The sequence below is a fragment of the Mustelus asterias genome, chromosome 6, assembly GCF_964213995.1.
Source record: "Mustelus asterias chromosome 6, sMusAst1.hap1.1, whole genome shotgun sequence".
Lineage (NCBI taxonomy): Eukaryota > Metazoa > Chordata > Chondrichthyes > Carcharhiniformes > Triakidae > Mustelus > Mustelus asterias.
The window spans coordinates 69,533,251-69,555,106 of record NC_135806.1 but is presented as its reverse complement, the minus strand read 5'-3'; the positions used below and the strand labels follow the sequence as shown (position 1 = coordinate 69,555,106).

Below are 21,856 nucleotides of genomic sequence, written 5' to 3'. Positions count from 1 at the left end.
AAATCAATTCTGGCCTCCCAGATTGCCTGGATCCACTACAGTTTGCCTACCACCGCAACAGGTCCATAGCAGACTCTATCTCCCTGGCCCTGCACTCAACCCTGGAACACCTAGATAACAAAGACACCCATGTCAGACTCCTATTTACTGACTACAGTTCAGCCTTCAACACCATTATTCCTACGAAACTCATCTCCAAACTCCATGGCCTGGGACTCGGCTCCTCCCTCTGCGACTGAATCCTGAACTTCCTAGCCCACAGACAGCAATTAGTAAGGATAAGCAACAACACCTCATCCACAATCATCCTCAACATCGGTGCCCCACAAGGCTGTGTCCTCAGCCCCTTACTATAGTCCTTAACACCTATGACTGTGTGGCCAAATTCCCCTCCAACTCAATTTTCAAGTTTGCTGATGACACCAACGTTGTAGGTCAGAACTCAAACAATGACGAGACAGAGTACAGGAAAGAGATAGAGAATCTGGTGAACTGGTGCGATGACAATCTCTCCCTCAATGTCAACAAAACGAAGGAGATAGTCATCAACTTCAGGAAGCGTAATGGAGGACTTGCCCCTGTCCATATCAATGGGAATGAAGTGGAAATGGTCGAGAGCTTCAGGTTTTTAGGTGTCCAGATCACCAACAACCTGTTCTGGTCGCCCCAATGCTGACATCATAGTTAAGAAAGCCCAACAATGCCTCTACTTTTTCAGGAGGCTAAGGAAATTTGGTATGTCCATTATGACTCTCACCAACTTTTACAGATGCACCATGGAAAGCATTCTTTCTGGTTGAATCACAGCTTGGTATGGCTCCTGCTCTGCCCAAGGCCGCAAGAAACGACAAAGGATCGTGGATGAAGCAACTTTGGTAGGCAGAATTACTACTCTTCTTCATTTCCAAACTGATATTTGAAGTCTGTCAAAGTCTACAGTTGCTTTGGCAATTCTTTCCTGTGACTTGTGAGAGAATGCATTGCTGAGATAAATGAATTTATCAACTACTGACAGGTTCTGCTCAAGAACTGAAACCTTGGGCCTGAGACAGTACTTTCCTGGAGCAAGTTGGTATGCTACTTCAGTTTCCTTTGTGCAGACCATAAGGCTCAAACTGTCACAAGCATTCATGCTACACTGCATTTCCAGCTCTGCACTGGCTAGTGCACAGTCAGCAGCAAACAGGAAACTGTTCACAAAGTCACTTTATGACTGATTTTGTCTGGAGACATCAGATTGTGCAGCTTCCCTTTCATGCGATATCTGATTTTGATGACAGGAACACTATATGCAAGGCACGAGTATGGGAGCAAAAAACATGCTGAAAAGGTTTTTTGCTGACATGCAGCGCTGTTTAACCCAATTAACAATGGTAGAAGACTCACCCATCAGCCAGGACACGCATAGACATACAATCATGGAACGGATAAATCACTTTAATGAATTTATCAGGACAGCCAAATTTCTCCATTACCTTCAAAAGGTATTCACTGCTGACTGTGTTAGAGATCTTGGTTTCGTCAACAAACACAGTGCACAGGTTCATGCTCTGTTCTTGGCATTTCTCCTGGAACTGTCTAACTGCAAACGCCATGGGTGGATCTTACCAGCTTTCTGTGCCGGTCAGGAAGATAGCATGCAAGGTCAAAAATCCGATTTGTGCCCTATTTTGCTGGCGAGAATGGCTTTGTGCCCAGAAAGGGCATGAAGCCTATTCACATAGAATTGACAGCATTTAAAATGTAGTTATTGGGTCCTGGACAGCTCTCTCCCCCCCCTCCCCCCCCCGCCACCCTCGCTGGCGAGGCGTCTCTCGGTTTACCATCTGATCAGGATGCCCTGCACAATAGCGCCCAAGTGTTCTGAAGCCGGCTTCACCAGTTTACTTCGGCTCCTACACCCCCTTCGCATCCCAGTGCAAAGCTCTAAGCACACCCCAGAGTATTGAAGGAATTGAGTGGGGAAATTGCAGGAGCACTGGCCATAATCTTCCATTCTTCTCTGTAATCAAGGAGATACCAGAGAACTGAAGAATTGTAGACGTTACACCATTGTTCAAAAAATGTTGCAAGCAGTTTAACTTCAGTGGTGGGGAAGTTTCTAGAAACAATTATTCAGGATTGAATTAGCAGTCCCATGAAAAAACGTGTGTTGATTAGGTAGAGACAGCATGGATTTCTTCAAGGAAAATCATGTTTAAGTAACTTTCTAGAGCTTTTTGAAGAGGTAACAGAGGGGGCTGATGTGGTGTACATGGACTTCCAAAAAGCGTTTGATACAGTGCCACACCACAGACTTGTGAAAAAAATTTTAGCTCATAGATTAGAAAGGGCATGGATACGGAATTAGCTGAGTAATAAGTAGCAGTAAGTAATGATTATTTTTCAGGCTGGAGGAAGGTTTGTAGTGGAGCTCCCCAGGGATCACTATTGGGATTCTTGCTTTCACTGATTTATATTAATGATCAAGATCTTAGAATACAGGGGACAATTTCAATGTTTGCAGATGACACAAAACATGGACTCATTGTAAACTCAGGACAGTATAGAACTTCAAAGAACATGTCCAAGATGGTAGAATGGACAGCAAGATGGCAGATGAAGCTCAGTGCAGGGAAGTGTGAGGTGATACATTTTGACAGGAAGAACATGGAGAGACAATATAAAATAAAAGGTACAATTCTTAAGGAGGTGGAGGAACAAAGGGACCAGGGCATGTATGTAAATAATTCATTGAAGGTGGCAGGACAGATGGAAAGAACTGTTAACCAAGCATACATTATCCTGAGCTTTATTAATAGGGGCATAAGAATATCAGAGCAATGAGGTTATGCTGAACTTATACAAGACACTAATTCACCACAGCTCGAATACTGTGCAGTTCTGGGCGCCACATTATAGGAAGGATGTGGACATATTGGAGTACAGAACAGAAGTGTTTTACAAGAATGGTTCCAGGGATGAGAAACTTTAGGTGGTGAAGACTGATTGGAGAGGGTGAATCTGTTCTCCTTGGAGAGAAGGCTGGGAGGAGATTTGATTGAGGTACAAAGGGAAGAAAGAATAGTGCAGCACAGGAACAGGTCCTTCGGCCCTCCAAGCCTGTGCCGATCATATTGTCCTACCTTGACCAATCACCTGTATCTCTCTATTCCCCTTCTGTTCATGTGTCTATCCAGATAAGTCTTAAACGTCACTAACATGTCTTTCTCAACCACCTTACTTGGCAGTGTATTCTATGCCACCACCACCCACTGTGTAAAAACCTCCAACTGTTTATCCTATGTCACTCAATTTTATAAACCTCTATCAGGTCGCCCTTCAGCCTGTATCTCTCCAGGGAGAATAATTCCAGTTTATTCAATCTCTCCTCATAGCTAATACCCTCCATCCCAGGCAACATCCTGGTAAACCTTTTCTGTACTCTCTCCAAAACCTCCACATCTTTCTGGTAGTGTTATGACCAGAATCGGACACAGTATTCCAAATGTGGCCGAACCAACATTTTACATAACTGTAACATAACTTGCCAACTTTTATATTTGATGCCCTGTCCAATGAAGGCAAGCATGCCATATGCTTTCTTCACCACCTTTTCCACCTGTGCTACTACTTTTAAAGGATCTGTGGACCTGCAAGCCCAGATCTCTGTGTGTCTATGCTCCTGATGGTTCTGCCATTTATTTTACTGCTCCCAAGTGAATTGGATCTACCAAAATGCATCACCTTGCATTTGTCCAGATTAAATTCCATCTGCCATTTCTCCGCCCAATTTTCCAGTCTCTGATAAGCTTCATCACTATCCGCAACTCCAACAATCTGAATATCATCCGCAAACTTGCTAATCAGACCAGCTACGTTTTCTTCCAAGTCATTTATATATATTACAAACAGCAGAGGTCCCAGCACTAATCCCTACGGAACACCATTAGCTGCAGACCTCCATTCAGAAAAACACCCTTCCACCACTACCCCCCGTTATCTATGGCCAAGCCAGTTCTGAATCCATCTAGCTAGTTCACCCCGGATCCCTTGTGATTTAACCTTTTGCACCAGCCTGCCATGACGGACCTTGTCAAATGCTTTACTGAGGTCCATGTAGATGACATCCATGGCTCTTCTCGTCAATCATTTTTGTCACCTCTTCAAAAAACACAATCAAATTAGTGAGACATAACCTCTCTCGTGCAAAACCATGCTGTCTGTCGCTAATAAGACGATTCAGTTCTAAATGTGTATTGATCCTACTTCTAAGAATCTTCTCCAACAATTTCACTATCACTGATGTCAAGCTCACTAACCTATAATTACCCGGGTTGGTACCCTTCTTAAATAATGGGACAACATTGGCTATTCTCCAATCCTGTGAGATCTCACACCTGTGGCCAACGAGGAAACAAAGATTTCTGTTAGAGGCCTAGCAATTTCATCTCTTGTCACCGTCAGTAATCTGGGATAGATGCCATCTGGCCCTGGGGATTTGTCTACCTTTATGTTTTTTAATACTTTTTCTAACACTTTCTCCCTCGTAATGATGACTGTTCAAAATCATGACAGGGCTGGATTAAGTAGAAAGCGAGAAACTGTTCCCACTCATAAAAGGATACAAATTTAAAGTGATCTACAAAAGAAGCAAATGTGATGTAAGAAAATCACAGTGAATGACTCGAGTCTGGAATGCACTGCCTGGACATGTGGTGGAGCCAGGTTCAATCGATGCATTCAAGAGGGCATTAGATGATTATCTGAATTTTTAAAAATCATCAGGGGTATGAGGAAAAGTACTAAGTCAATGCTCATTTAAAGAGCTGGTGTACATATAATGGTAAGAGGTTTAACAACACCAGGTTAAAGTCCAACAGGTTTATTTGGTAGCAAAAGCCACACAAGCTTTCGAAGCTCTAAGCCCCTTCTTCATATAATGGGCCAAATTTCTGTGCCATAACAATTCTGTGATTCTATGACTAAATTCTTTACTTCAAAGCAGCTGAATAAATACATTAATTATATTGAAATTTCACATCTTTACATATGTTTGGATCATAAATGAGTCGTACTTGTGAAAAATGAAACCCAGATGCATTAAGTATATTTATATAGAATTAGTTACATTGGAGGTGTTGTGTGGCATGAACTTGCCATGAATTAACCACAACTCCACCTAGCATTCCATTCATTTGTATCACAGGGAGGAAACATAAAAACACAAAAGTGTCATTTCTGAGAGTGCTGGTTTATTAATTTTTTGAAACTCTCGTAACAAAATTAATTTGCGTGGAGTGAGGAGGAGAGCTGGATCTGGAGGCATTGTCTTACGAAGGAAGAATTTCCATATATTTTGTATTAGGCACAAAGATAAGGGTAAGATTATCAGGGATTACTATTATTAACAAGTATATAGGACAATAGTTGAAGAGACAGACTGTTGCTTGCCATGATCCCCCATGCTGGAATGTCTAACTACCATAAATTGCTGCACAAAAATCCACTTAAATATTGAATAGTGAGCACTTTGTCTTGGTCATTGACTGCAAAAAGTGATTGAACAATATGATACTTTTTGTTGTGGCGTTTTCGGCATTTTGCATCAAGATTATTTTCCGCCATAGTGCCAAATAAAGCATTTCTTAAATTCTGAAGCATTCGGTAATAAAAGATAATAGGAATGAAATAAACTTTGTAGATCACAGAAAGCATTGGCAGTGTGATTTTTAAATCTTTAGCCACTTACATACAGACTTTAACAAATAAGCAACAAAATAGTGTGACAGTAATGTTTCAATTAAATATCTAAAATGGGTGCATTTGATCCTGAACTTAGAATAATCATTTTGTATATTGAAAGATAAATAAAGCAGAAAAGTTACAATACGTTAATGATCTAATAAGTTGAAACTACAACAAAACACACACTGCTTAATAGAGAAAATTATGGATGGCAACAAGGAATTTCTCAAATTGAAATCATAGGTAGGAAAACTGTTTATTAAGTTTATTAGTCACAAGTAGGCTTACATTAACACTGCAATGAAGTTACTGTGAAAATCCCCTAGTTGCCACGCTCCGGTGCCTGTTCAGGTACACCGAGGAAGAATTTAGCTGGCCAATGTACCTAATCAGCATGTCTTTCAGACTGTGGGAGGAAACCAGATCACCCGGAGGAAACCCAGGCAGACACGGGAAGAATGTGCAAACTCCACACAGACAGCGGCCCAAGCCGGGAATTGAACACAGTCCTTGGCACTGTGAGACAGCAGTGCTAATCACTATGCCACCCCTCATTTTCTGAAAAAAGGCTTCATTTACATCTTACTTGCAGAGCCTAAGGAAGTGCAGGAGCCATTAGCATTATACACAAGTATAGATAATTCCTTACGTGCACACAAAAAATGGACTCCTCGGACATACCAGAGGGTCTCAGCCTCAAGTGTTATTGGAGAAGTTAAAAATGCAGAGTTTCATCAGCAAACACAATCAGAAATTCATCAAAAGAGGCAGTGCATGAAAAATATGGAAAACTGACACCTATAATAACTAAATGACTTACAGGTATGTACTAGGCTTTTCTTCCTTGAAGGGGGACTTCAACATTTAGAGGTGGGTCAGAAGGGGAATAGCCCTGAGCCACAGAGACTCACCATGTCTATGGCGCAGGGCCCTTACCCTTTCTCTGGGATCTCTTCTCCAGATCTTCCACCCATTCCCTCTCAAGTTCCTTGACGCATCATCGAAGCGCTGGGGAGGACTCGTACACATTGGAATAGTAGGGTGCAACTTCTCTTGATGGCAGAAGATTGAAGTTGCCTTTAGTGAATCTTTCCAGACTTGTGCCCTCACACAAAATATTAAAGGCTCCATTTGGTGGTGACTGGCAACATAATCTGGCCAGAATGGAAATGACTGGGCGCATTCCCCCATCAATTACACCTGGAGTCTAGCAATGTTATAAGTAATGAGGTTTACTTTCGTGCATCTAATTTGTGTTAGGTAACCATCCTTCACTTATTGTATTTTGCTAAATAATGAAATGTCATAATGCAATTATTGAAGTGCACAATAAAGTGTCAAGAAAAACAAATTTTATATTTCCAAGATCACATCTTTTATAATTTATACTCAAGTAAGGAAGAAAATCCCTAGAAAATAATTAGTTTTAGGAGGGGGTTCACAAAATTTGGTATTTCAATGAAAAGGGTTCACAGAATGTTAAAGTTTGGAACTACTGATCAAGAATAATCGAGAGATAATTTCTTGATGACACCATTGAACATCTTCATCCTTTAAAAGAAATAATTGAGGAAGATTGGAAGAAAGTCAATGCAATAACTAAAGTTAATTTCCTGAGAGGCAGAATTCCAACCTTTCTGAGCCATAGATTTCGGTCATGTTGAGGTCCTGACCCAAACCAAGACTCTCAGGTGACATTTGTATCATAGAATCATAGAAACCCTACAGCACAGAAAGAGGCCATTCGGCCCATCGAGTCTGCACTGACCACAATCCCACCCACGCCCTACCCCCATATCCCTACATATTTTACCCACTAATCCCTCTAACCTATACATCCCAGGACACTAAGGGGCAATTTTAGCATGGCCAATCAACCTAACCCGCACATCTTTGGACTGTGGGAGGAAACCGGAGCACCCGGAGGAAACCCACGCAGACACGAGGGGAATGTGCAAACTCCACACAGACAGTGACCCAAGCCGGGAATCGAACCTAGGTCCCTGGAGCTGTGAAGCAGCAGTGCTAACCACTGTGCTACCGTGCCGCCCGTTCATCTTTGACTACCTTCACGCTCATTGGTGCCTCATCCCTGGGCATTAATAAATACACTGGAGCACTCAAGAATCAGATCACTTAATTTTTAATTTCACCAGGAAGTTCCAGGCCCTTCCCTCCTGACATGTCTTGATTTAACTAGTGAGGATCTTATTCAGTGAAGATATCCCGGAATCATGACAATATTCATCTCTCCAACAACATGAAAAATATGTGGTCATTATGACATTGCTGTTTGTGGAAGCCTACTACATACAAATTGGCTACCCTATTTCCTACATTACAACAATGACACATTACGATTTCATGTTTTAAAACTTTTCCTGTCACAATAACTATCACAAACAGCAAAAACTTTTCAACCATTCTTAAAGATGGGAAATTTGGACAGACACAACTGGAAAACAAATTATGAGAGGGTACACCAAACTGTGTCTTTTCCAAACCTCAGCTTAGGTTAGTTAGCTCTCGCTTTGAGGGAATGAGAGTTGACAGAGTACCTTGATATCCTCAGCTATATGGGGGTTCAGAACATGATGAGTTAAAATAGCCTTCTGTTGAGCATGGGACGCATTACTAAAGTAGGCTTAAGGCAAGGTCTTCTCAGGGAGAATGATGAAATTAATGTAAGCAATATCTTACCTTGGCCTCTTATTTGTGAAGAATGGGAAGAGACGAGGACAATATAATCAAAGTAATAAAATTATGACAAAAGCTTATGAAATATAGCCATAGTAATGGGACAATTAGAAGCATGCCCACCACGTACAAGGCACAAATCAGGGGTGTACTGGAATACTCTCCACTTGCCTGGATGAGTGCAGTTTAAACAAATGAGCTGTTCCAACACCATCCAAGACAAAGCTATCTGCGTCGTCAGCACACCATCCACCATTTTACTTCCACCTCCACTGACAGGTGGTGGCAGCACTCTGCATATACATATACAAGATGCACTTCAGCAACTCACCCAGGGTCCTTTGATAGCATCTTCCAACCCCATGACCTCTAGAAAGCTCTCAAAACTCACGTGGGAACACCACCACCCGCAAGTTCCCTTCCAAGTCAATCAACATCCTGTCTTGGAACTATATCACCGTCCCTTCATTGACACGAGGTCCAAATCATGGAACTCTCTTCCTCACAGCACTGTGAATCTACTGACACCACATGGACTGCAGCAGTTCAGGAATGCAGCTCATGAACACCTTTTCAAGGGCAATAAATGCTGACCTTGCCAGTGATGCTCACATCTCAAGAACAAATGGAAAAATGTTACTAGCTACATATTGTTATTCTAATTTCCTTGAATACATTTAAGATGCAATATGATTTCTTGGAGGTGCCTGTGAAATATAGAGATCAAAGGTGTAAGTGGGACTCCAATATGCTGCGCTCACACTGGTATCATCAAGTGTGGTGTTTCAATAAAAACCTGCCAATGCATTGTTAAAACTGCATGACTGTACACTCTAGTGTTTAAAGTAACAAACTAAATTAGAACATAAAAGCAGTCTAACAGCCTCAATGTCAGAGAGCTAGGAATCCCATTCCATGACTTAAGTACATAATCTTGGCGAACACTCAGTGTAGATCCGGGTCTTCAAATCCCTCTATAGCCTTGTGGCTCCTTAGGTCAGTAACCTCCTCGAACTCCACAACTTTCAGAGTTACCTGCACTTCTAATTCTGGCCTCTTGAGCAACCCAATTTAAATTGTTCCACCATTGGTGGGTGTCTCGTCAGCTGCCAAAGCCCCAGGTTCTGGAATTTCCTCCATTAACCTCTCCACCCCTTTTTCCTATTTTAAGACAATTCTTAAAATTGATGTCTTTGACCAATTGAGGTCTTTGGTCATCTTTCCTAGTATCTTAAGTGACTGTGTTAAATCTTGTTTGATAACATTCCTATAAAACACCAGGGCTAGTTTACTGCATTAAAGATGCTACATGCTTGTAAATTATTACTGTTGTTGCTGCAATGTCAGAAGTGCCATCTTTCAGATGAGACCCAGTCTGTTTACTGCAGGGATTCATATGATGTTAAAAAAAAATGAAACTATTCGGTGCAGAGAATAGTTTTAAACAATAATAGTCCTTCCACCAACACCACCAAATGCATTGTGCTTCATTTCATTTGCTGTTTGGGAGGCTTTGATTTGTAAATTGGCTGCTGTGTTCACCCACATAACAGACTGCACATCAAAAATAATTCAACAAATTTAGAGCATCTTTTCATATCGCTCATGACATTCCAAAATACTTCACAAGTTCTTTCCTTCTGCAATTTACTGTCTAAAGGAAAATGTAGTTGTACAGTACTTGTCACATAGTCCTACATGCCTTCAGGTTATATGTAAGGATATCACGGACACTTACTTCAAAACCGAAGTGTGTTCAATAAGCCCACTTCAATGTGAGAAAACTATTCATAACAGAACTCTGAAGTTAAATATTATTTGGCACCAAACCATGCAAAACAGCAGGTCATATTCCATGTCTAATGATCTTAACTAGCATAATAGTATGGACACTCCAATCACTTGGTGCACCCAAAAGCAAAAATAAATTATCGATCAATTGATGTCATCACTGGATCAGACTCAGATATGCCAAATGTCAAACACTTTTTAAGCTAGCATAATAAGAATGTAATGCAGCCCAAAATGACAAACGATCACTTTTACGAATAAGTGAATTGTGACCAGAACTATGTATTTTAATATATTATGAAAAAAAACTGCAATCAATTTTAAAGCTACACTAGATACAAACTGATGCTTTTTATTGACATCACAAAATCCTGTCTTAAAAGAAATTTAACTTCATAATACACTGATAACATAAATGTTATATATTTGTAGAACACAGCACAATTCCAATTATTCTGTTGCAGAAACAAGGATTACTGTCCCAAAGTCTACTCTGACCTTACAACTAAAAATCAGTTCAATTAAAATACACCCCAAAAATGACAGATCTTAAAAGCAATACCAGATTGGCTGAATTTGACAGGTTTACAGTAAATATGAGTGTTTCAGGGAGGAAGGACAATTAATACATCTAGCTCAGCTACACACAATAGTCCCTCATTTATTTCTAATAAATCAAAAATTTTGTTGACAAGACTTGTTCAATTCCTTCTTGAATCCCTAACAACAGTGGTGTAGCTACATCAGAAGGGCTGCAACAGTTCAAAAGGGCAGTTCACCTCCACCTTCTCAAGGACAATTATTGATGAGCAACAAATATTCACCTTGCTAGTCACATTCACATCCTACAAAGGATTAAAACAAAATTAAAGGTATCTCATTCCATCACTCGTGCTGATAATCCACTCCACATTCTTACCATCTATTTTAGTGAAAAATAATTGCTTCTGCATTTCTCTTCCCTTAAATTTAGAAATGTGACATGGTATGCAAAACGTTTCACCTGAATCCAACTTGTGTATACCCTTGACAATTTAAAAATCATACTTCCTCTCATTAATTTTATTTTCACAGCAAAAAGACCTAGGGCAATCAACCTTACCTTACATGCCATTGCTTTAAGTTCTTGGACGAAGAACATAGTACCCCACCTCTGTACCCTCTGCTGCAAAGAACAAACTGCACACTGAAATACAGATGCAGTCCCACCAGGATCAAATACAGTTTTAAAATGTCCTCCCTGGATTTGGATGACAGGTATAGCACTTTTAACTGAATCAGCAGATTCCAGGTTTCAGGTACTCGTGTACATAATCCAGCCACTTTTAGACCACAGCCAGTCTGCCTTCTCAGGTTAGACGTAAAATCTTCTATGTACCATATTGAAGAGGAGATTGTACCAATGTCCTGGTCAATATTTACCCTTCAACTAACTGCACTAAAACTGGTTACTTGATCAATGTCGCATTGCTGCTTATGAGATGTCGTGCAGTTTGGCTGCCATATTTCCTGCAACAGTTAACTTCTAAAGTATTTAATTAGTTATCAAGTGGTTTGGAACAAAGAGCTCATGAAAGCCACTGTATCAATGCAAGTTCTTTATGTCTTAGAAAATAGGATAACATATATGTGCCCAACATCCTACTTGCTTTTTAACAGCCTGTTGTGCTGATGGTTTTAGGACCTATCCACTAAAATCCCAAAACATCTTTCCTGTTCAGGTACTTCAAATATGATAAGCTGTACCCAGCTACAAATGACAAACTATAATTCAGAGATCTATATTGACCAAATGTACTACAAAATAATAAAAACTGAGATTGAGTTCTGAACAGTGCTGTCTCTTGAGGCAGGGAGCCCCACACCGGTGTTTAAACATTTGATCTGAGATTTATTCAAGAATAAAAAGCCACTCCTATCACCACAATACTTTAAAAGTGAGGTGTACGCTTTTAATCATTTCATTTTAAAAGTCTAAAATTATATTTTTCACATGGTCCAAGTATGCCGTAATGAAAAAAATCCCCATTTTCAGCTATCAACATTGATGGAAAGACAGTTGTAACTAATTTCTAGACATAGCTAATTATATTTGTATCATTCAAGGGTCTGCTATAGAGTGTTAAACAGTGATGATAACATCTATACTCATTATTAATAATACAGCAGTGTTAATATAAATTATGTTCAGCAACACCCACACACCAACCTCAAGATTTGTCAGTCATTACCTCTGAACAAATGCTCGTTCACACTGACAAGAACATTAATGCAGCCAAAAGTACAACCCAGATGCTTGGCACAGTCATTGTGGATGCCGCATTGGAATCTTTAATTGCATCATCTGCATTCCTCTACTTTCACCTTATAACCCAATGTTGCTGCAACTAATGGTTATTCTAGCTTCAAATGCTATTTTAAGCTCTACTGTGGTGTTATGATGTCATCCACTCTGATACAAATCAGATCCCTATAAAATCAGATGGTTCAGCCTTCTAAAAATCAATTTGAAAGCACAGTAAAATACTTTTGTGGCAGGCTATAGACTCAATATCTCAGAGAAACAAGATTTGATGTGTCATGTCAAAACAACAACTCGGTAGCATGTACAGATACTTCTCCCACACATTTTTATCTATTATTCTTAATCAACATGTTGGAGATGTGAGGTTATGAGCACATAGTCAGTTCCAACCTGATACGTAAAGTCATGATGAGTTCATAACTTTTATTTTACTGGACAGAATAGATCAATTACAGTCAAGTAATATTTTGTGCTGATTTGATTTCATGGGTAGTAACTACAAGCTTGGATATGTATGGTGGAGGAGTTGGACTCAGCAGCCACATTGGGAATGTCTCAGTGCATGAATATACTTCAATTCTCTGCCAAACAGATAATAGAAATCTAATTTGACCTGGATCCATGTCATTGCTTACAGGATCATTTGATATCCTGTGGATGCAAAGGTGGATCCATGGATATTCCTGTTCTTTGCTGCATACATGATTTTTTGTAATTTGGTGATTTAAAAAACTTCCAGTTTAAACACAAGAATACAAATACCACTGAATACAACTCAGTCAAATACAGTGCATAATTTCACCACCTTAAACAAAATACATTTCCAAAGCATGAAACTCCTTTTATTAAAAGATATGCTTCCACACTTAGCATGAGACCATCATGCCATTTCCATTGTGCTCCCTACCCCCACACCTTACACCTGGCTGGGAAATTCTTCCCTCTGACAAAATTTTGTATTTGTGTAATAGGATTGCTGACTTGATCTGAGGCACAATGATATCCCCAATTATATAATTGGCATTTATCTTAAAGCACTTTATACAATTGACTTGAAGACACTTTACTTTTGGCCTTTAACTGCTACAAAGCTTGTCCCAGCTACACTGTTGATCCTGTGTGAACTACAGGAATGTACATTGTTTCTCAAAACAGAAAACAACATGAAAGAGTTTAGAAAGCCAAATTTTATGAAATGCTCATCAAGACTTTGAAAGATTGACAGAAGTTTTTTTTAAAAACCATTCATTTGATGGGGCATTTACTCACATCTTCCCAGTTGAATCATACATACAAAAAATGTAAATAATTGGTTGACTTCCTCAGGTAATTTCAATTATTTTATCCACAGTAACTGCACAATCCTTGTTTTATTACAACCTGCACCCGCTTTGCTTAAACACAGTAAACAACACATCACCCAAAAATGTCAACTATAGTATTAAAACAGAACCAATGTATCGAGCACACAGAATATATGCTTTCCCCCGCATAAGCAATGTTTCAAGACAAATTTCTCAATATACACAAGTTACATACTGTAAATGTATCAGCATTTCCTTTACATTTAGCAATGTATAAACGAAAAATGAAGGGGTTAATAGCTACATGATCCCAATGACATAAACATGGTGTAAAACTCCATCTACACGCCAGATTACAGAAATTGACGAAACATGTTCACAATATTGCACAAATGTAAAATGGCTTAAAGAATCCTGATTGTCACTTCAAAATAGGCCGGCTATTTGGTTTGCCCCGAAAGATATTCTCACTAATAAAGAATAGCCTCAACTCCCTCCCATTCTTGAGTTACGCATCCAGAACTGAAAGCAATGTCGGATAATCCATTGTCACCACAAACTAAACTCTTACCACATTGAAATTAAATAAACAAACACGCACAAATGTCAGGTTAACGACCCCACTGCACATATCCGACTGACTTAGGAAAAGCGGGACATAACACATACATTCCCGTGGTGGAGCCGGCCCAGCCGGGGGATGTTTAAAAATGTAAACTATTTCCATTTTTTAAAAAATGTGAAGTGAAACTTTACCCCCCCACCTACAAGACTCACCGAGCAGCAGGAGTTTGAGTTCTCGTCGCGCATCCCGCTTGTCTCTCCGGAGCTGCCTCTCGATCTCCGCGTTGATCCTTTTGGCTTCTTTCGCCTCTTCGCTCAGGCAGCACGCCATGATGGAGTCGAGAGTCATGTAGCCGACTGGTGTGTGTATGTGTTTGTGCGTGTATCTGTGTGTGGTGTTTGGAGGTGGAAGGGGATGTCTTCTCTCAGTATTCCACAACCTTCCTAAAACATGGAGAATTCACTGGGAGTTTTTAAGGGGGGGGGGGTGGAGAGGGAGGGGGAGGGGGAAGGAAAAAAACAATTTAAAAAATGCCCAAAAAACCCCCTAACACAGGCTGAGAAGGACTGACGCTGATTATTTTGCAATCCAAAAGCTGAGGAAGGGAGGGTCTCTGATCCTCTCTCTCGCTGATCTCTTCGCGCTTTGAAGGGATGCAACTATTATCCTGCGGCAATCCTTTTCGCTCTTTTGTTTTTCACATATAAATAAGACGGGTGTATGGATATATAAATTTAAAAAATCGCCCAGTGGTGGATCCAGTGGCGCTGGCAGTTCTTTTCCCTGTCACGTTGTCTGCGAGTTTCCGAAGTGAAGCGTCTGAGAGAGCAGACGAGAGAGAGAGAGACGGAGAAGTCTTGTTGCTGCTGCTTTCCGCTAGATCCACGGGCGTGGTAAACTGGAGCGAATATGGCGGCTCTTTCCCAGCTCCCTCCCTCTGAGCGGAGAGACTGGGAATGCAGCTGTGAAAGCACAATCACTGCACACACCTTGGAAACACATTTAAAACACACACACATACACACAGCAAAACCCAAACCAGAGACATGAAAATGTTGTACAGCACCACCTCTGTTTTGTTTCTTTTTCACTCCAGCTACAATATTTTATTTCTATGTGGGCGTTTTTTTACATAAATTCCCATTTATATCAGGCATATACTTTTTTTTTTCCATCGCTCCTTTGTCCCTGATTTGTTTTATTATAAACCGTGTTGGCTCTCGATTCACAACAATGTTATGCATTTGGACAGAAAGGGGGGGGTGGGGGTGGGATTTTCTGACTAGAAATTAGACTTTTAAATTAATTCTAGCTGCATGGAGATGGACCCGTAACAGAAAAAGGAAATCCGGCCACCACTTTCTCTCTCCCTCTCCCAGCCCTCCTCCTCTTGTCGAGGTATATCTACAGGACATCATTTGATGTTACAACAGTCGGTCAAAAACACTCCCAACTGTGTCGAGATGTTCATTTCGGACATGGACGATTTCAAAAGGCATTTTCCCAGATCATCCGATGATCATAAACATCCGTGCAGCAACAAGAAGACACTCCTTATAGGAATTCAAATCCAAATACACAAAAAAACTTTACTCAAAAACGACAAGCTATCATTTTGTGCATTGGAAAATCCCATCTTGACATTAACTCATTGAGGCCACAGTAGCATTTAATCAACCGGATTCGATAACACAAAAACATGTTTTAAATATAAAAGTATTGGATATTGTTGCTGCGTTTCTTTCACCATCTTTATATTCTGGGGAAGAGGCTAGTGTTTAAAGGCTATAGTAACGGTAACTAATTAAGTGATTCATTTAACGTCTCGGTTCTTTATAATCAATAAGGGCGCTGTCTTTTTTTAAAGCACATTTTGTGGCATTTGTGCAGCGGTGCACGATGCTGCCAGCCCTTGCTTTTCGCAGCGATAACGAGAAGAGAGTGTGGGTGGGGGGCGGTGGGACTTCATACTTGTCATGCAAGTTGTCAGGTACCAATTATAAAACTATCGTGTTTTAATCTAAACAATTTGACATTATCCCTGGTTTACGTCAGTTTTAGTGCTTGGGATAGTTGTTCACAGAATTGTCTCGTGAAAATAGACACTTTTCGGCGTTCAATAGAAATATAAGGGTGTGTTCTGTATGAATGATATACCCGACTTGTTGCTATGTCATACTTAAGTATTGAAAATAATTCATCTCATTTGTGCATTGTACAGCAAGTTTTGTCTCTACATTTGAATGATCTTTCAAGGTCAGATTTAACATGTTACATTTCACGTAAATTTAATATGGAGAGTTGTTTGACAAATGCCATGTACCTTTTTTGGGTTGTTGATCGTAATTTACTTGATCTGAAAAAAACCACTTCGTTTCACTGTTTAAACCACTCGGATTATATAATTGCATTACGTTAATTGCAAGCGGCTCTTTCTAAAACTGACGATAATTTATCAACAATTCACCAGCAACATGGTTAAACACGCATGGCTGTATGTGTAAATATTTCCATATATGCAGCCATATAATTACATGAAGTGATAAACTATTGGTCTCTGTTAAATAAATGTGCATTATTTAGAGAAACTACATAAAATCATCTAAACCCAATGGATTGTGTAGCATTGTGGATGAGCAGATTTCTAAAATGCTGGTGTGAATCTAATTTAAAATGATAAAGATTATTTTATAGGCTATTTATTGTAATCCATATAATGAGCATAATTAGTGTTCACCGATTGGAAGTAAGAACCCTTGTGCTGAATCTCGCAACAGCTCCTCTCAGTGCTATCATTTTAATCTGAGTCAAAAGGGTGTGGGTTGAAGACCTTGAGCACATAGTCCAGACTGAGGGAGTGCTAAATTGTCAGTGGTACGCTTGTTTGGTGGAACGTTAAACCCAGACCCCACTTGCCTACTAGGTGGATATAAAAAATCCCATTGTAGTTTATAAAAGGGGGAGTTCTCCTCATATCCTGGCTAGGAGGTGTGCTGCATTGGGGATAAATGGTGTGAATATGTCATTGTCCAGAAAGATAGCATCATTATCATTATCATTATCAGCACCATTTCACATATGCCCTCTACCATGCTCAGTGAAGTATATGGCAGTGTACCTGCACCCATAAAGCAATTATTAAACCCTTTATTAGTAGTTGTCTCCTTTTGATGTACGAAAAGGAAACACACTTTTGAATACAAGAGCACTATAGATGGTGCCACTGTCACTGGCATTCATAGAATCCCGACAGTGCAGAAGGAGGCCATTTGGCCCATTGGGTCTGCACCGACAACAATCCCACCCAGGCTCTATCCCCATAACTCCACGTATTTATCCTGCAAATCCCCCAGATACTACAGAGCAATTTAGCATGGCCAATCAACCTAAGCCACACATCTTTGGACTGTGGGAGGAAACCAGAACACCCGGTGGAAACCCATGCAGACACGGGGAGAATGTGCAAACTCCACGCAGTCACCCAAGGCCGGAATCAAACTCGGGTCCCTGGCGCTGTGAGGCAGCAGTGCTAACCACTGTGCCACCATACCACCTCTGAACAACAAGGCATGATGGGGGTGGGGCTCCTGGTTTTGCCACATGCTTTGTGATGGACCAAATTGTTTCAATTCTATGCATGAAGAAATTACAAATGTTTGTAATGTAGTCCTCCATATTAACCATCATCTGTTTGCAATATTTTTTCATTATTTTAAAAATGCATGCCATGAAAATCAAATCAGTTGAGTAGGCATCTGAGCATGCTTTCCAAAAGTATCCATGTTCTGTCCTACTACCATTGGCTCTTGGCCAGTCATGTGTTGTATATTACGCATTGCTCTCTCTTCAACTCCACTCTCCAAACATCCTTAGATGAATCTTTGCAGGGTAGAATATGGGACAGTATATGCCAGGTTTCAGACCCTGACTGTGCTGCATATGGTAATCAACAATTTATTTAGCACACTGAACACAAAAAATCCCAATGTGCTTCTTAGGGGCAAAACTGGAATAAAATAGATGTAAAGCCAAAGAAGGTGATCTTAAGAGTGATTTTTTTAAAAACTGGATCGATGATTGGGTTTTAAAGAACGTCTTCAAAGAGGAAAGAGAAGGGGAGAGGCTGAAGGGTTTATGGGAGAATTTGAGAGCATCAGCCCTTGGTGGCTGAAGGCACTGTTGCAGGATGAAAGAACAGGAGGATCCAAAAGAAGTCAGAGATGGAAGGACAGAGTTTTGGGGAAGAAAGTTGCTCAGCTGCACGAGGTTCTGACCATGAAGAAGCAAGAGACCATAATGGGGCAATATGATCACAAGGATGAAAATTAGGATTTGAATGAAATGGAGGACCAAGAGCTAATGTAGATCACCAAGGAAAGAAATCTTGGATGAGCAAAAATTGTTGTGTGATAGGACGTGGGCAGTAGTGTTTTGGGTCAGCTGAAGTTTATGGAGGGTGATGAATGGAAGGGCAACCAGGAAAGTATTGGAATATGCATGTCTAGAGATGTCAAAGGCATGGATGAGAATTTTCACAACAGTTGAGCTGTGGTCAGGGGAGAGGTGGGCGGATATGGATTTAGAAGCTCAGTTTGAGTTCAAAACGTTTACTGTGGATCAAACAGTTTGACTTAGTTTGATATAATGAAGAGTATTGAAATTGATGGCAAGGGTATGGAACTTGTGGTGAAGACCAAAGACAATGGCTTAGCATTTGCAATGGTTAACTTAACTTGTAGTTTGTTCAAGACTGGATAGTCTGACAACGTGAGATAAAAGAGGGGTTAAGAGAAATTGCGTACAGTTCTGGTCGCCGCATTATAGGAAAGATGTGGAAGTGATGGAAAGGGTGCAGAGGAGATTTACCAGGATGTTGTCTGGTATGGTGGGAAAATCGTATGAGGAAAGGCTGAGGGGCTTGAGGTTGTTTTCGTTAGAGAGAAGAAGGTTAAGAGGTGACTTAATAGAGGCATACAAGATGATCAGAGGATTAGATAGGGTGGATAGTGAGAGCCTTTTTCCTCGGATGGTGATGGCTAGCACGAGGGGACATAGCTTTAAATTGAGGGGTGAGAGATATAGGACAGATGTTAGAGGTAGGTTCTTTACTCGGAGAGTAGTAAGGGTGTGGAATGCCCTGCCTGCAGCAGTAGTGGATTCGTCAACATTAAGAGCATTCAAATGGTTATTGGATAAACATATGGATGATATTGGAATAGTGTAGGTCAGAGGGGCTTTAGATTGGTTTCACTGGTCGACGCAACATCGAGGGTCGAAGGGCCTGTACTGTGCTGTAATGTTCTATGTTCTAAATGATAAAAGGGTGTTGTCAGTGTATATTAAAAAACTAGCTGCACATCTGTAAATAATGTCACATCAGGTGTTTATGGAAGCTTCCTGTGCACAAATTAGCTGCCCGATTTCATACTCTAGATCAATGACTATATCAGTGACTCTAAAAAGTACTTCATTGGCTGCAAATACTTTAGAATGTACTAAGTTTGTGAATGGAGCAATGTAAATGCAACTCTTTCTTTCAGATATACTATGATCAAGTGAACCTGAAGTTGGTTTGGTGTCTGTGACCTATGAATAACAAATAGAACTGATTTTTGGATATTGGGTTCATCAAATAGAGTGGCTATAGAGGTATCCTACATGTGATTTTTCTCTTCTGTTTTCACTTCCCCGTTTCCACTTCTGGGAATGTGCAGTAGGATTTTGAAATTTTACAAAAAAAATCTTAAATCCCCCACTTTTAATAATAATTCAAAGTAGCAATTATTTTGTTCTGGCTTTCATTTGTTAGCTTTTTTATTTTAAGAGGCAGTTTGATGGCAAGAATAGGAACTAATTACAGGTACCCGGTAAAGTATGAACATATACAGAGGCAGAACAGGCTATTAATAAATGGATTGATGACAGTAAGGTCAGTGAGAAGAGGAAGACAAAGTAGAATAATATTTGTTGATTTCTAAAATACACAAACAATTTAGTTTTGATATAGAGAACACATACAAATGGCTGATGGGAATCTGATCATCTTATTCCTTTGTAAATTTAATGGTCAGGTCTAATCTGTTTGGAATTTAAATGCATGTTTCACTTGTTACAACAGGCCAAATCATTCTATGGTAAATGTCTGAACAGCATGCTACTTACAGTTCTGTGTGCAGATAGATAAAGTCACAAAAAAGAGTATTTTCAGTTTTATTTAGGTGCAGAAAATACAAGTATTAAGAGGTATTGATAAATTTGTACAAAGCAATTATTAGACCACTGTTAGAGAATTCAGCAATTTTCAATGCCCTTATTATTAGAAAGGATATTAATATTACAGAGAACATTAAAAATCAGATGATATTAGGAATGAAAAGCTATGATTAAGGGGGAGACATGAGGCAGTGGAACTTCTCTAGTGGAGAGGAAAACACTGAGGGGATTTAATAGAGGTTTTTACAATTATAGAGAGTTTTGATTGACTGCATTGAGAAAGCTATTTATTTGGTTGAAGTGTGAATGACACATCGTAATGAATTAAAAATTGTCACTAAATGAGCAAGGAGGGAGATTAGGAGAAATTTCTTTACATCATTAACTAGCTAGTTCGTGGAAGGAGTAAACCATTGCATTTATAAAAATAGAACAGCAGACAATTATATGGGGCGGAAATTATAAAGGATTCCAAGGAGAGACGTGGCAGTGAAATGGAAGTCTCAATGGCACCATGTTCCTGTAATTTTGCGAATCTTAGTTCAAACTCTTACCTTTAAGTGTTTTTAATCTTTTCACCCAACTTCTTGTTTTTCTTTCCTGCTTCAACTTTATGTTTTTCTTTTTATTTACTTCCTATAATTTTGTATTTCTCTTTTTTTCATTCTTTCAAATAGCAAGTACAACCTAAATATCACATGGGGAAGAAAGTTTCAGTTTATACTTTGACTCTGCAGTTTCATTGTCAACAAAGGTTCTTATGCCAAAACCATAAAAATTGGTTATACTTAGGACCTGCAAGCTCCTAGATGTAAGATAGTTAATTGAAAGCAAGCTACATGACTGTTGCTTCATTGTGTTTAAAAAAACTCTTCCATTCAGCTGCATGTTTGAGATGGGGGAAACAGTGATGTTCTGGTATTTGAAAGTGAAACTGTCTAATGATAAAAGATAATTGTAATTCTGTAGGTTGTGCTAACCACATGAGAGCCTCCAATCTAAGGTGACAATCTGTAAAATTGCAAGAGATATCAATCAATATGACATTACATGTTTCCAATGGAATCTATGGCTGGGAAAATTTTCCAGGCTACTTCCAGTCTGCTAACAGTACTTTCAGCAAAGTAATGCTAATGGAGCAGGAGCAGCTTTGAGAAATTTCCTGGCAAGTGTATAGTATGTCTGCTGAATTAATTCCAACTCTCTTGATTATTTGTTTACTAGTCATTCTGGTCATGCAATTCTCTTACTTGT

General features: G+C 39.7%; 1 protein-coding gene across 3 annotated transcripts in view; it reads right to left on the bottom strand.

Annotated features, from left to right (window-relative positions):
* The window catches only part of LOC144494921 (guanine nucleotide-binding protein G(q) subunit alpha-like), a 196,821-nt gene extending 181,896 nt beyond the window's left edge, over window positions 1-14,925 (bottom strand). For 2 of the 3 annotated variants that reach the window (XM_078214524.1, XM_078214526.1), the window contains exon 1: window positions 14,602-14,876. In XM_078214524.1, coding sequence (XP_078070650.1) covers window positions 14,602-14,737 — 136 coding nt within the window. In that variant the 5' untranslated portion in view covers window positions 14,738-14,876. Of the gene's footprint in view, window positions 1-14,601 lie in introns of all 3 variants that reach the window. The other variant, XM_078214525.1, reaches the window with a different exon arrangement.
* Between the last annotated feature and the right edge of the window lie 6,931 nt (window positions 14,926-21,856).